The sequence below is a fragment of the Manis pentadactyla genome, chromosome 6 (assembly GCF_030020395.1).
Source record: "Manis pentadactyla isolate mManPen7 chromosome 6, mManPen7.hap1, whole genome shotgun sequence".
Classification (NCBI taxonomy): domain Eukaryota; kingdom Metazoa; phylum Chordata; class Mammalia; order Pholidota; family Manidae; genus Manis; species Manis pentadactyla.
In genome coordinates, this window is record NC_080024.1 from 106,157,494 (window position 1) to 106,169,799 (window position 12,306).

At 37.1% G+C, this 12,306-nt stretch overlaps 1 protein-coding gene across 6 annotated transcripts in view; it reads right to left on the bottom strand.

Moving 5' to 3' along the window:
- The window catches only part of CEP192 (centrosomal protein 192), a 178,204-nt gene that overhangs the window by 98,319 nt on the left and 67,579 nt on the right, over positions 1–12,306 (bottom strand). For all 6 annotated transcript variants that reach the window (XR_005027146.2, XR_008998291.1, XM_036897239.2 and 3 more), the window contains exons 16-17: positions 6,696–7,527; positions 6,491–6,608 (exon numbers count right to left, since the gene is read on the bottom strand). Coding sequence is in view for 4 of the 6 variants with exons in the window: in XM_036897239.2 (XP_036753134.2) it covers positions 6,491–6,608; positions 6,696–7,527 (950 nt within the window). In the remaining 2 variants the exon portion in view is untranslated. The remainder of the gene's footprint in view (positions 1–6,490; positions 6,609–6,695; positions 7,528–12,306) is intronic.

Consider the following 12,306-nt stretch of genomic DNA (forward strand, 5'->3'; position numbering starts at 1 on the left):
ATGGAGGGGAAACAGTTGCTGTACCTTCTACACTCTGCCATTTAGTTTTGATTCAGCCCTTAATTTGACTGAATTTTACCTCATCACTTTTTTTGCATAAAGTTCTGAATACTAAGCTGGGCAATGGACATAGAGAAAACTGTATTTTGAATTTTGGATTTCTAAAAAGCTCAAAATATCAAGACAGTACGACAAAATACTAGTTACTGAACTTCTAAGCAAAGGAAACAAAATATTAACAAAATTGCTTCAGGACTATTTTAGCAACTGCATGACATGCACCTACATGGGCTCCTGTATACAAACACATATGGACACACACACACACAAAAACACAGATACCATGATAAAACATAAAAGAGTTCTGGATTACTGGGGTGATGTGTTGTTTTAGTCTAGCTCCTTTGATTGACAGGAACAAATGCATTTAAGTTGTATTACATCAAATATTAAGAAGTGAACTATAATAAAACATGGAAATAAAAGGATGTTGAGAAGTCAGACTTTAACGGAATCCAAAATCTGCCAAAGGTGCTGGCCATAGAGAAACTCAAAGGCAGACCTGGAATTAGAAACTCTAAATCAGTTCTAATGACCTGCTGGAGACTAATTAGACGCTAGAAGACCAGTTAGTATGAATGCTAATGAACAGCAAAACTTATCAGATAAAGTGCACTCCCCAAAAAATGTGGCCACTCAACAGATGAAGATTTTGACCACTAATATAAAACCTTAATGGAATACAAGCTGGCAGAAGCCAGAAAAATAGCAGAATGAAAAAGCAAACCCGTTTCATTACAGTAAGTAAGCATAAGGAAGATTTCAATAAAAGTAAATGAGAACAAAATTATAGTCTATGTTGGCATTAATTAAAGAGTACAGTTAAAAATTAGTGAGAGGATAAACATTTGAACAGCTATGCTGCAATACAGAGTGAATGTATAAAGAAATGAAAAAATTTTTAAATGAAAATAGTCATAGATGACCAGAGAGGGGAGCATTAACTAATGGGCAAATTGCTGTACTCCAAAGGAGGGGGGAGGAAGTGAAACACAGGCAACAAAGAAAAAATAAAACTTGCTTTAGTTTAAGAAAAAACTGTGTGTACAGAGGTTATCGTAATTCAGGAGAATCAACTGAAGAGACTGACACAATCTCTTGAATTGATGAAGGAAAAAAGGAGAGAATGCAATATGGGAACATCAAAATGGAGCTGGAAAGTAGGCTTAGACAAAGATGCATACTGTGCAGAAGAGCGGATTAGCAGTAAGTGGCAACATTCATACAGTGAAGTACTATGCAGCAATAGACACAGTGAGCTATTGACATGTGCAACAGGATGAATCTCAGAAACACATTAAACAACAGAAACTAGACATACCCAAAATGTGCTATATGATTCCATTCAAATAAGATGCTTAATCATGGTCATATAAATCAGAAAGTGGGTTCTCGGGTGGGGGTGGAAGCGGGAGTGGGGGAGAAGAACTGACGGGAAAAGAGCAAAGGATCGTTAATGGGGTGAAGTATAATAAAAATGGAAATAAAAGGAAAAAAACTCACTAACTAGTATTTTGTTAATGCTCTGTGTACATCAGGGTGGTGTTTAACCAAGTGTACTTATGTGTCAAAAACTCACTGAGTGAAACCCCTAAAATTTGTGTGCTTTACTGTCTGTTAATTATACATCAATAAAAATATAATACAACAATGCATGCTGTGAAATCCTAAAACTGGGTAAGGAGTGGGCCAAAACCTGCCAATAAGCTTGCCAGTAGCCTAACCATGCCCCTGGAACGACTTAGAGATTAATCTACATGCCAGATATTGATCAAGAAACTTCAACTAGTATTTGTTTTAGTGACTGTGGCAGCAAAACATGGATGCCAAGCAACTCAGCAACCTAATGTCCCTCTCACATTGTCTTCCCAGCTATTTTAGATCCAAGTACACTTATTCTCTTATACATTAGCCTTTTCTCATTAAATCCTATTGTTTTGCCCCAGGCTCAGAGGTGAGGGTGCAGTGCTTGGCCAGCTCACCCATGTAGAGTAAGCTTATCAATTCCATGGTCACTTTAGGAAGGTAAACATCTGCCCTCATTCAAACATCTGACAAGATGCCAAGTTCATGAGAAAGTTTAGCATCCCTCTCAGGTATGTTTCCTACACCTACTGGATAAGTCTATTTTCTTAGGAGCATAAGAAAAACAGGTGGGTCCAAGAGCAAGACCATCCAGCACAGCACTTTGTCTCTGATCAAGCACTAATGGGCAGGGTGAGGGGAAAAATCATGATAATGGAAGTATTTATAGAGTACTTACAGCTTTTATTAAATGCCTTCACATACAATTAAAAAGTATCAGAACCAAAGAAACCAACATGAAATTGGAAAGTACACATGGGGAAAGAGACACCACAGAAAACATTGCAAGGAAATTAGAGATGAGAAATGTGGAATGCAAACAAAATGTAACAGGAATTATGAAAGAGGCAGATCATTGTAGCAGTGGAAAAATTCTATAACTTTGATTGTGGAGATGGCTACATGAATTCATACCTGTGATAAAATGACACTGAAGTTTACCCACACATACCCACAACAAGTTCCTGGTTGTGTCCCTGCTATAAAATGTCAGATATAACCACTGGGGGAAGCTGGGTCGGGTACGTGGATCTCTCCATACTATCTTTGTAACTGCTTGTAGATCTATAATTATTCCAAAATAAAAAGTTCATAAAGAAAGAATTGAGAAAATAAATGCAGAAGTCAAGCAAAATAGTTCCCACATATATATCACCGGAGTTTGTGGGGGCAGTGGGGAGATGGAGTAAGAAGAGTATTTTAAAAAATAATTTTAAAAAACTTTCCCTAAATAAAAGACTGCTTAAATCTACATATTGCAAGGTATGCTGTGACAGGGCAAAGTAACCATGACGAGTCAATACAGAGATACAGACTAATGAAATTACTAGGCTTGAAAGGAAAGCATTATTGTCCTAAGCTTACAAAAAGAGCAAGTCGATTCTGGGGCAAAAAGAATTAGGGTCATCTCCGATTTCCCTCCTACATTCCACAAAGACAGTAAAGCAATCCCTACAAAAAACTTGAGGGAAGAAATTGTAAGCCAAAGATTTTTTTTTTTTAGAGGGCATCTCTCATATTTATTGATCAAATGGTTGTTAACAACAATAAAATTCTGTATAGGGGAGTCAATGCTCAATGCACAATCATTAATCCACCCCAAGCCTAATTCTCGTCGGTCTCCAATCTTCTGAAGCATAACGAACAAGTTTTTACATGGTGAACAAATTGTTACATATGAATAAGTTCTTACATGGTGAACAGTACAAGGGCAGTCATCACAGAAACGTTCGGTTTTGATCACGCATTATGAACTATAAACAATCAGGTCAAATATGAATATTCGTTTGATTTTTATACTTGATTTATATGTGGATCCCACATTTCTCCCTTTATTATTATTTTTAATAAAATGCTGAAGTGGTAGGTAGATGCAAGATAAAGGTAGAAAACATAGTTTAGTGTTGTAAGAGAGCAAATGTAGATGATCAGGTGTGTGCCTGTAGACTATGTGTTAATCCAAGCTAGACAAGGGCAATAAAACATCCACGGATGCAGAAGATTTCTCTCAAAACAGGGGGGGTAAGCCAAAGATTTTAAACACAGCCATCCTGTCCTTTACATACAAAAGCCACAGTAACTTTGGAACACAACAGAGCCTAGGGAACATTGCTCCCTCAGTTCCCCTCTAAGCAAACTACTACAGGACATAATTCAGTAGACCGAGAGGAAGCACCTGATGGCAAGAACCATATACATTTAACTGTAGAACAAAAACTACACAAGTGTAGGATACAGTGATAAATCCAAATGTAAATGCAATGCTAACACAGAAATTACATAACTAAAAAGAAAAGGAGAAAGGAGAAAAGGAAAGAACATGAGAATCAGTTCATTAACTGTCTCATTGGTAAATACATAGTACTATGGACTGAGTTGTCTCCTCAAATTCCTATATTGAAGCCTTAATCCGCAAAACCTCAGAATGTGCCTTATTTGGAAATGGAGTCATCATAGATATAATCAGTTAACATGAGGTCATAGTGGAGTAGGTTGGGCCCTTAATCCACCATGAATGATGTCCTTTGAGGAAGAGGGAAATTTGGACTCAGCCATAGGCTAAAAAAACCAGCATGTGAATAGAGGCAGAAATTAGAGTGATGCATCTACAAGCCAAAGAACACCTAAGGGTACCAGAAGCTGGAAGGGGCAAGGAAGGATCCCCCACTAAAGGCTTTAGAGAGAACATGGCCCTGTACTTCCAACCTACAGATAGTGAGAGAGTAAATTTCTATTGTGTTAAACGGCTCAATTTGTGGTTATTTGTTACAGCAGTCATGGGAATCAAAGAACACCATTTAAAAGCTGGCAAAACAAGTGTCAGAAGTAGAAGAATACTTAACAGTACAAAGATAAACACTTAGGTAACTTTATAGACCAGTATTAGTGGGGAGATGAAGGAGAAAAATGTCTAGATGACATCAAAGACGACAAGTCATAGCCAAATAACCTTCACATTTGACTGGGGTGGATGATCTCTAATGTCCTTTAGAATGTGAATTTAACTGTTAAATAAGTTGTGTATATGAAAGTTTTTCAAAATTAGGTAGGTAGAAAGAGTCTTTGAAACAGGAAAAAATAAAGTTCTCCACTAATATTAGCTCTAGCTTCCCCATATCATTTCAGATACACATGCAAAAACTTCGGTAGCACTTTGGGAAACACTCAATAGGTAATTCTGAAATATAATTCAATATTTTCCACAATACTGAACATTTTTGATAATTTCACTGCTTAAGTGAATTTTTGTTTATTAAAATCTTTCAGTAGGGAAACGGCTTTTATAAAAGGTCTTTATAATATAACAAAAGAAAAAATTCATAAATGTAATATACTTTCTGTGTGGCAAAAAATACACGCAAAAAAAAGAAAAAACTTCTGAAGACTAGCAACTGTAACTCATCACAAAGGACTGGTCATTCTAACATATCATGGGTTCATAGAAATGGAGACATAGACTAACAATCCATGAAAAAACAGACAACAAATATGGATATTTGATAGAAAGGGAAATACAAATATGGAGAAAGATGCTCATTTCCACTCTTAAAAATAGGAATTAAAATTGTATTGATATACCAGTTTCTTCACCTATAAGATTATCAACACTCAAGAAGTTTTGTAAATATTCTGTTGGTGAGGCTGTGGGAAAACAGGCTCCCTCCTAAACTGGTGGTAGGAAAATTAAATTCATATAATTGCTATAGAGGGTGTACTAATTTAATATGAACATGAATGCATACCCTCTTTGACCTGCAATCTCATTTCCAGGAATTTGAATATAATAGAGGAGTACATAAATAACCTTGTATAGCAAACATAAGAAGTATGTAAAGGACCCTACACTGAGATGACAGTAAGACCATATATTCATATTTGCTTATACATGCATCAAGAAATTCTACAAGAATACCTAAAAAACTAACAGCAGCAATTCCCTGGTGAGGGTTGGGGAACTAGGCAGAGGAGAGACAAGAGTAAGGGAGGGAAATAAACACACGTGCCTGCATATCTATATAAATATTCATATACACATGTGATAAAGCAATCAATTTACATTGTTTTACACATACATATACACACACACACTCATGTATATAATTTTTGAACAATGCTAATTTAGCATTTTTGAAAAAATTTTTGTATTTTAAGAAGTTCTTATAAGTTGAAAGTTAAGTTAGTTTATAGCTTGGGTTAAAACTTGTAAAATACTAGGATTCTTATTCTAACCCTTGAAAAAGGTATTTAACAATCTCATTAGTACTAACTGCACATTCATACTTTAGATAAAAAAATGTTCACACTTCTAAGTTATTTAAAATGCTGAGAAGAACAGTGAGATGGACACTCCGATCATACATTGATACATTGATGGTAAGAGTGTAAGACTTTTAAGAGCCTTTTAGGAAATAACTGGTAATACAGACAGCCTTAAAACATTCTTATTTCTAACTTGGTAATTTCACTTCTAGGTATCTATCCTAAGGAAAATCAGGCAAAATACAGAAAAAATTTTTATAAGCAATGCTGTTCATCTCAAAATCATTAAAATGGCAAAAAGCAGTAAGATACAGTATCTACTACTATCCACCAAAAGCATCAAAGAAACCATGACAGATTACTCAGTCTGTACTATTACTAATTTTCATTTAAATACAGGGAATTACCTTAAGTGAAAAAAGCAGAGTATAAAGATTTGCACAGAAAAATGGCTTGAAATTCACAAAATATTTACACTGGTTACTTCAAAGAGATGATAGTACCAATGATTTCCTTCTTTATACTTTTTCCCAGTTTTCCTATATTGAGTATGTATTTTTATTAAAAAACAAAGGTAAGCACCTACCCTGAAAAACTTGTTCCAGAAATTTCACTAGGAGAAGAGTGACTCAGTGGAGAAGTAGAAGGTCTGAAACTATCCTGGTCGTCCTCTGAGCCACACTCAGGAGAGGGATTTTTCAAATCTATCAGAAAAGGTGAATTTTACAATGAGAACAGAAAGAAAAACACTGTGCAGTTTTGTAAATGTGATCAATTACTCTGACACTTACCAACATTTTTAGGTGAGGTTGTGGAATGTTTTTCAAAAGTCACCTGCTTTTCACTGTTGCTTGTCTCATTGACACATTCATCCTGCCTCTGATTTTCTCTATTATTTTCTATTTCTTCACTCTCTTCCGACAGCCAAAGGGAGGCTCTTCTGAAGTCCCTCACTAATGAGTAGTTCTTAGATGTTGGAGTAGATACTGCAGTAGCTTTTTCACTGTTACCAGTATCTCTTAATTTGTTGTCAATGGAATGTGTGTTCACATCAACTACTGCACTCTCACTCTCTGTTGTATTTGTAAGAACTGAATTTGAAGACTTTGTTGCTCTAAATGATTCCTGGTTCTTGTTCTCTCTGTTTTTACCATAAAAAATAGCTGCTGTAGTTTCTTCTGGTTCCCTTACACTTACATTAGTAACACCTAAGTCCACTGTATGGATGACTTGTGTAGTCTGTTCTTTTGGCAAAGATAAATCCCAAATATCAGACACACCAGCTCTTGAAAAGTTTTCCAGTCCACCTTCATATCCACTAACTTCCGTCTTTTTGAGGTATTTCTCCATATCAAATGTATTGGATCCATTACTTTTTTCTAAATCATTAGGTAAGAAATGAGACACAAGGGGACAGTCGTTTTGTTTATTATCTTCCTGCAAAGTCTCCACTCTGGTTTTATTTGAAAGTGACTTGATCATAGCAGCAAGTTGAGAAGGATCAGTGCTCAGTGATGCATTTGCAATGGCTGAAGCAATGGTGCTTATCCTAAGTACAGAATCACCAGCATTAGGGAGCTTGTCTTGGTATCTTTGGGGTTTGCTATTCATGAGGAAAGTATCCTAGAAATGAGAAAATTTACATCAGATAAATTTCCCTCAGTTCTAAGGACATGTACATATTTGTTTAATCTTTATAAATGCTACATAAGATTTAATAGCAGCAAGAAATTAATGGTATTATCAGTGAAATATCCTAATGAAGATAGCTGTTACCAACTTTAATTGTAGAGTACTGATTTACTTACTAAATGAAATGATCAATTATTAAAAAAAAAAACCTGGGAGTTAAAGAAGTGCTAAAAGTGAATCAAAGAATAATTTAAAGCCATAAAATTAAGATACTGATATTGAGAAGTCATTGAGCCACTGTTACAAGTATAATTCTTGGCAATTTCATTCAATTGTTAGATTTATAAGCCAGACATATATAGGAACCATGGGTAAAAGACTGAAATGTAAACAAGGTAACAAACCTATTTAATATTAAAAAATACAAGTTAAGTTGTACACCAGAAATCAATACTGTATATATCAACTTCAGGAAAAAAAAAAGAGGCTTGTCCTTCTGGACTTGAGCATTTTGCCCAAGACTCAGGAATATTAGGATACAAGGGGCAGGAATCATTTGTCATTCTTTATACATTGAGAGTATGCCACAGGGAGGGGCAGTAGGGGAATATGCAAGTTAAGACTTCTGCCTCCTGTTAATGGCAGACTAAGTGATGCAAACTGACTCCAGCTGAGAACAATGAGAACTGGACAGCATATCAAAAAACCTGATTTAGAAAGCACTGGAGAGCTTAAAAAAGGTAGTGAAATAACAATGGGACCAAAATCTGAGAAAAGAAAGAACCCCAGAAAGGTAGGCCCAGTACTGGGGATACTTTTTCCCAGGGGAATCTGCTGCTTCAAGAAGATGCTGCTGCTAAAACTTCACAAAGAGGCTAAGCTAAGCTGTTCTTATGGCAGGAAAGGTATGAACATCGAGTTCACAGTCCACCAGTGATGAGGGGTTTGGGGTAGCCACAGTAAACATCTATGCTTTAGGATGAGACTTCAAAGGGCTACAAACTGGCTACAAATTAGGCTGCTCTCCTAAGGACTGAAGCCCAGCTGCAACCAGCCCTACCCGTTACTGGGCTAAAGTGATCAGAGATCACCAGTGTTCCTCGTTCCCCGTCAGAACCAAACACAAATCCTGTCTGGACGATGGTATCTCCATGGCCTCAAATTATTTCAACTTTTCCTGTAAAAGTCCACCCCTTAATCAATTAATGACACATGATGTCCCACCCATGTCTGTGTCCAAATGTCAGAGAAACAGTCATGGGTGTGTATAGACAATGAAGTTATTAAAATCTAAAACATACATCTAAAACATAAAATCTAACATAAAACCTAAAACATACTTAAGGAAATAGAAGACAAAATTGAGGGCTCAACAGAGGCCTAGAAATTATAAAGAAAAAAACTAAATGTAAATTTCCTTAACTGAAAAATACAGTTATAAATTAAGAACCTAATGGATGGGTTTAACAAAAAATTGGATACAACTGAAAAAAAGAATCAGAGTTGGAAGAGAAGTCCAAAAAAAAGAGGTCTCCAGAATGAACCATAAAAGAGAAAGTAACAAAATACAGAACAGAAAGAACATTTCAGAAAAAAGGGATACAATGAGAAAGTCTTCCATATTTGTGACTGAACTCTGAGGAGAAAAGAGGAGAGGAAATGGAGTAAAAATTATATTTAAAGAGATAATTGCTGAGAATTTTCTAAGACTTGTGAAAGTCAACAATCCAAGGTTTAAGAAGACCCCAAAGTCCCCAAGCAGGATGGAACAAAAGATACCTTAGCACATGATAAGACGGATAAAAACAGAACAAAGAAAAAAATTTTAAAGTAGCTAGAGAGAATAAGATTCATTACTGTTAATGAAGTTAACAGTAGACTGACAGCAACTTTTAAAATATCATAATGTGAAATAATATATAGAAATTGCTAAAAGTTGTTTGTAATATGGAAGTCAGTATCACACAAAAAATATACTTCAAGAATGAAGATGAAGAAGATATTTTTAGAGGCACAAAAAACAGAATTTATGATCAGCAAACCCTTTTTAAAAGAAGCAGTTAGGAGTATTTTTCAAGCAAAAGGAAATTAATCTCAGATGAAAGGTCAGAGAAGCATACTGACTGTATTAATAATAGTAATCACTATAATCATCATCATCACAATGTCCTGTGGGGTTTAAATAGAGAATTAAGGTATAAAAAAATAGTAGCTTATAAGACTAAAGTGGAATACACTGAATGTTTTAAGAACCTTGTAATGCTAAGAGGTAGAATAGCAAAAAACCCAAAAAGCTGAATTTTTATTAAACTTTAGTCTCCTAGAATGAATGCATTGCATTCTATTTCCTCCTTTAGTTCTGTTAATATTTGTTTCAGGTATGTTGGTGCTCCTGTATTGGGTGCATATATATTTATAATGGTTATATCCTCTTGATGGACTGAGCCCTTTATCATTATGTAATGTCCTTCTTTGTCTTTTGTTACTTTCTTTATTTTGAAGTCTGTTTTGTCTGATACCAGAATTGCAACACCTGCTTTCTTCTCTCTGTTGTTTGCTTGAAATATCTTTTTCCATCCCTTGACTTTAAGTCTGTGCGCGTCTTTGGGTTTGAGGTGAGTCTCTTGTAAGCAGCATATGGATGGATCTTGCTTTTTTATCCATTCTATTACTCTGTGTCTTTTGATTGGTGCATTCAGTCCATTTACATTTAGGGTGATTATTGAAAGGTATGAATTTATTGCCATTGCAGGCTTTAAGTTTGTGGTTACCAAAGGTTTAGGGTTAGCTTCTTTACTGTCTTACTGTCTAACTTAACTCGCTTGTTGAGCTATTATAAACACAATCTGATGATTCTTTATTTCTCTCCCTTCTTATTCCTCCTCCTCCCTTCTTCATATGTTGGGTGTTTTGTTGTGTGCTCTTTTTAGGAGTGCTCCCATCTAGAGCAGTCCCTGTAGGATGCCCTGTAGAGGTGGTTTGTGGGAGGCAAATTCCCTCAACTTTTGCTTGTCTGGGAATTGTTTAATCCCTCCTTCATATTTAAATGATATTCGTGCTGGATACAGTAGTCTTGGTTCGAGGCCCTTCTGTTTCATTGCATTAAGTATATCATGCCATTCTCTTCTGGCCTGTAGGGTTTTTGTTGAGAAGTCTGATGATAGCCTGATGGGTTTTCCTTTGTAGGTAACCTTTTTTTTCTCTCTGGCTGCTTGTAATACTTTGTCCTTGTCTTTGATCTTTGCCATTTTAATTATTATGTGTCTTGGTGTTGCCCTCCTTGGATCCCTTGTCATGGGAGTTCTGTGTACCTCTGTGGTCTGAGAGGCCATTTCTTCCCCTAGTTTGGGGAAATTTTCAGCAATTATTTCTTCAAAGACATTTTCTATCCCCTTTTCTCTCTCTACTTCTTCTGGAATGCCTATGATTCTTATATTATTCCTTTTAGATTGATCACTCAGCTCTCTTAAAATTCTTTCATTCCTGGAGATCCTTTTATCTCTCTCTGCATCAGCTTCTCTGCGTTCCTGTTCTCTGTTTTCTAGTCCATTAATGGTCTCTTGCATCTCGTCCATTCTGTTTTGAAGTCCTTCCGGAGCTTGTTTTATTTCTGAATTCTCCTTCCTTAGTTCTTGCATATTTCTCTGCAAGTCCATCAGCATGGTTATGACTTTTGTTTTGAATTCTTTTTCAGGTAGACTGGCTAAATCTATCTCCCCAGATTCCTTCTCAGGGGAAGATGTAGCAGATGCTGAAGCTGTCTGGGTTAGTCTTGTCTGGATCATATTTTTTTGCCTTTTCATGTTGACAGGTGCTATTGACTGTCAGCTGGGAGGGCCAAAATTTTCACTTGCTACTGGCCTTTCTTTACTGGGACAACTGCGACCCCTAGTGGCTTGTGTTGGGTAATTGCGTGTAGAGTGGGTCTTTGTGTCTTGCCTGGCCGGAAGGGAGAAATTTCCCTTTCTGTGGGCGGAATTTGTCTCAGGCTGCTTCTCTGCTTTCGCAGCGCCCGGTGGGGTAATGGATGGGGGGGCTGCTTGACTGTTTGCCTCCGTGAGGGGTCTCAGAGCTGTTGCCCAGGGGGTTAGTGCACCCGGTTTTCCCTGTAATTTCCAGCTGCTGTACTGTGACCTGGGTTGTTTCCGTCAAGCTGTTAAGTCCCTGTCCCTTTAAGACTTTCAAAAAGCCCCCGCTTTTCTTTGTCACAGGGGCATCAGCTTCAGCACCCGCTCAGAGGTCTTACTCCCTGTTCCCTCAGTATCCAGGGCCCCCTGGGCATGTACTGTGTCTGCGCTCTGGCCCGGATGGCTGGGGCTGGGTGTTCGGCAGTCCTGGGCTCCGTCTCCCTCCCGCTCTGCCTATTGTTCTCCCGCCGGGAGCTGGGGGGAGGGGCGCTCGGGTCCCGCCGGGCCGGGGCTTGTATCTTACCCCTTTCACCAGTCGCTGGGTTCTCGCTGGTGTAGCTGCAGTCTGGCCACTGTCCTGCGTCTTCTGGTCTCTCTTTTAGGGCTAGTTGTGTTTGTTGTATTTTCAAAAGTATATATGTTTTTGGGAGGAGATTCCCACTGTCCTACTCACGCCGCCATGTTGGCTCCGCCCTCTATCTATTAAACTTTAGTAAGTGAAGGAGACATATCATGATACCCTGAGTGATCATTAAAATAACAGGAAAAGAATATGTAAAAACCAGATTAACAGAAGGAGAAAACTAGAATATAAAATACTTCAATGACCCAAAAGAATACATAAAAGAAAAAGAACAAAGTC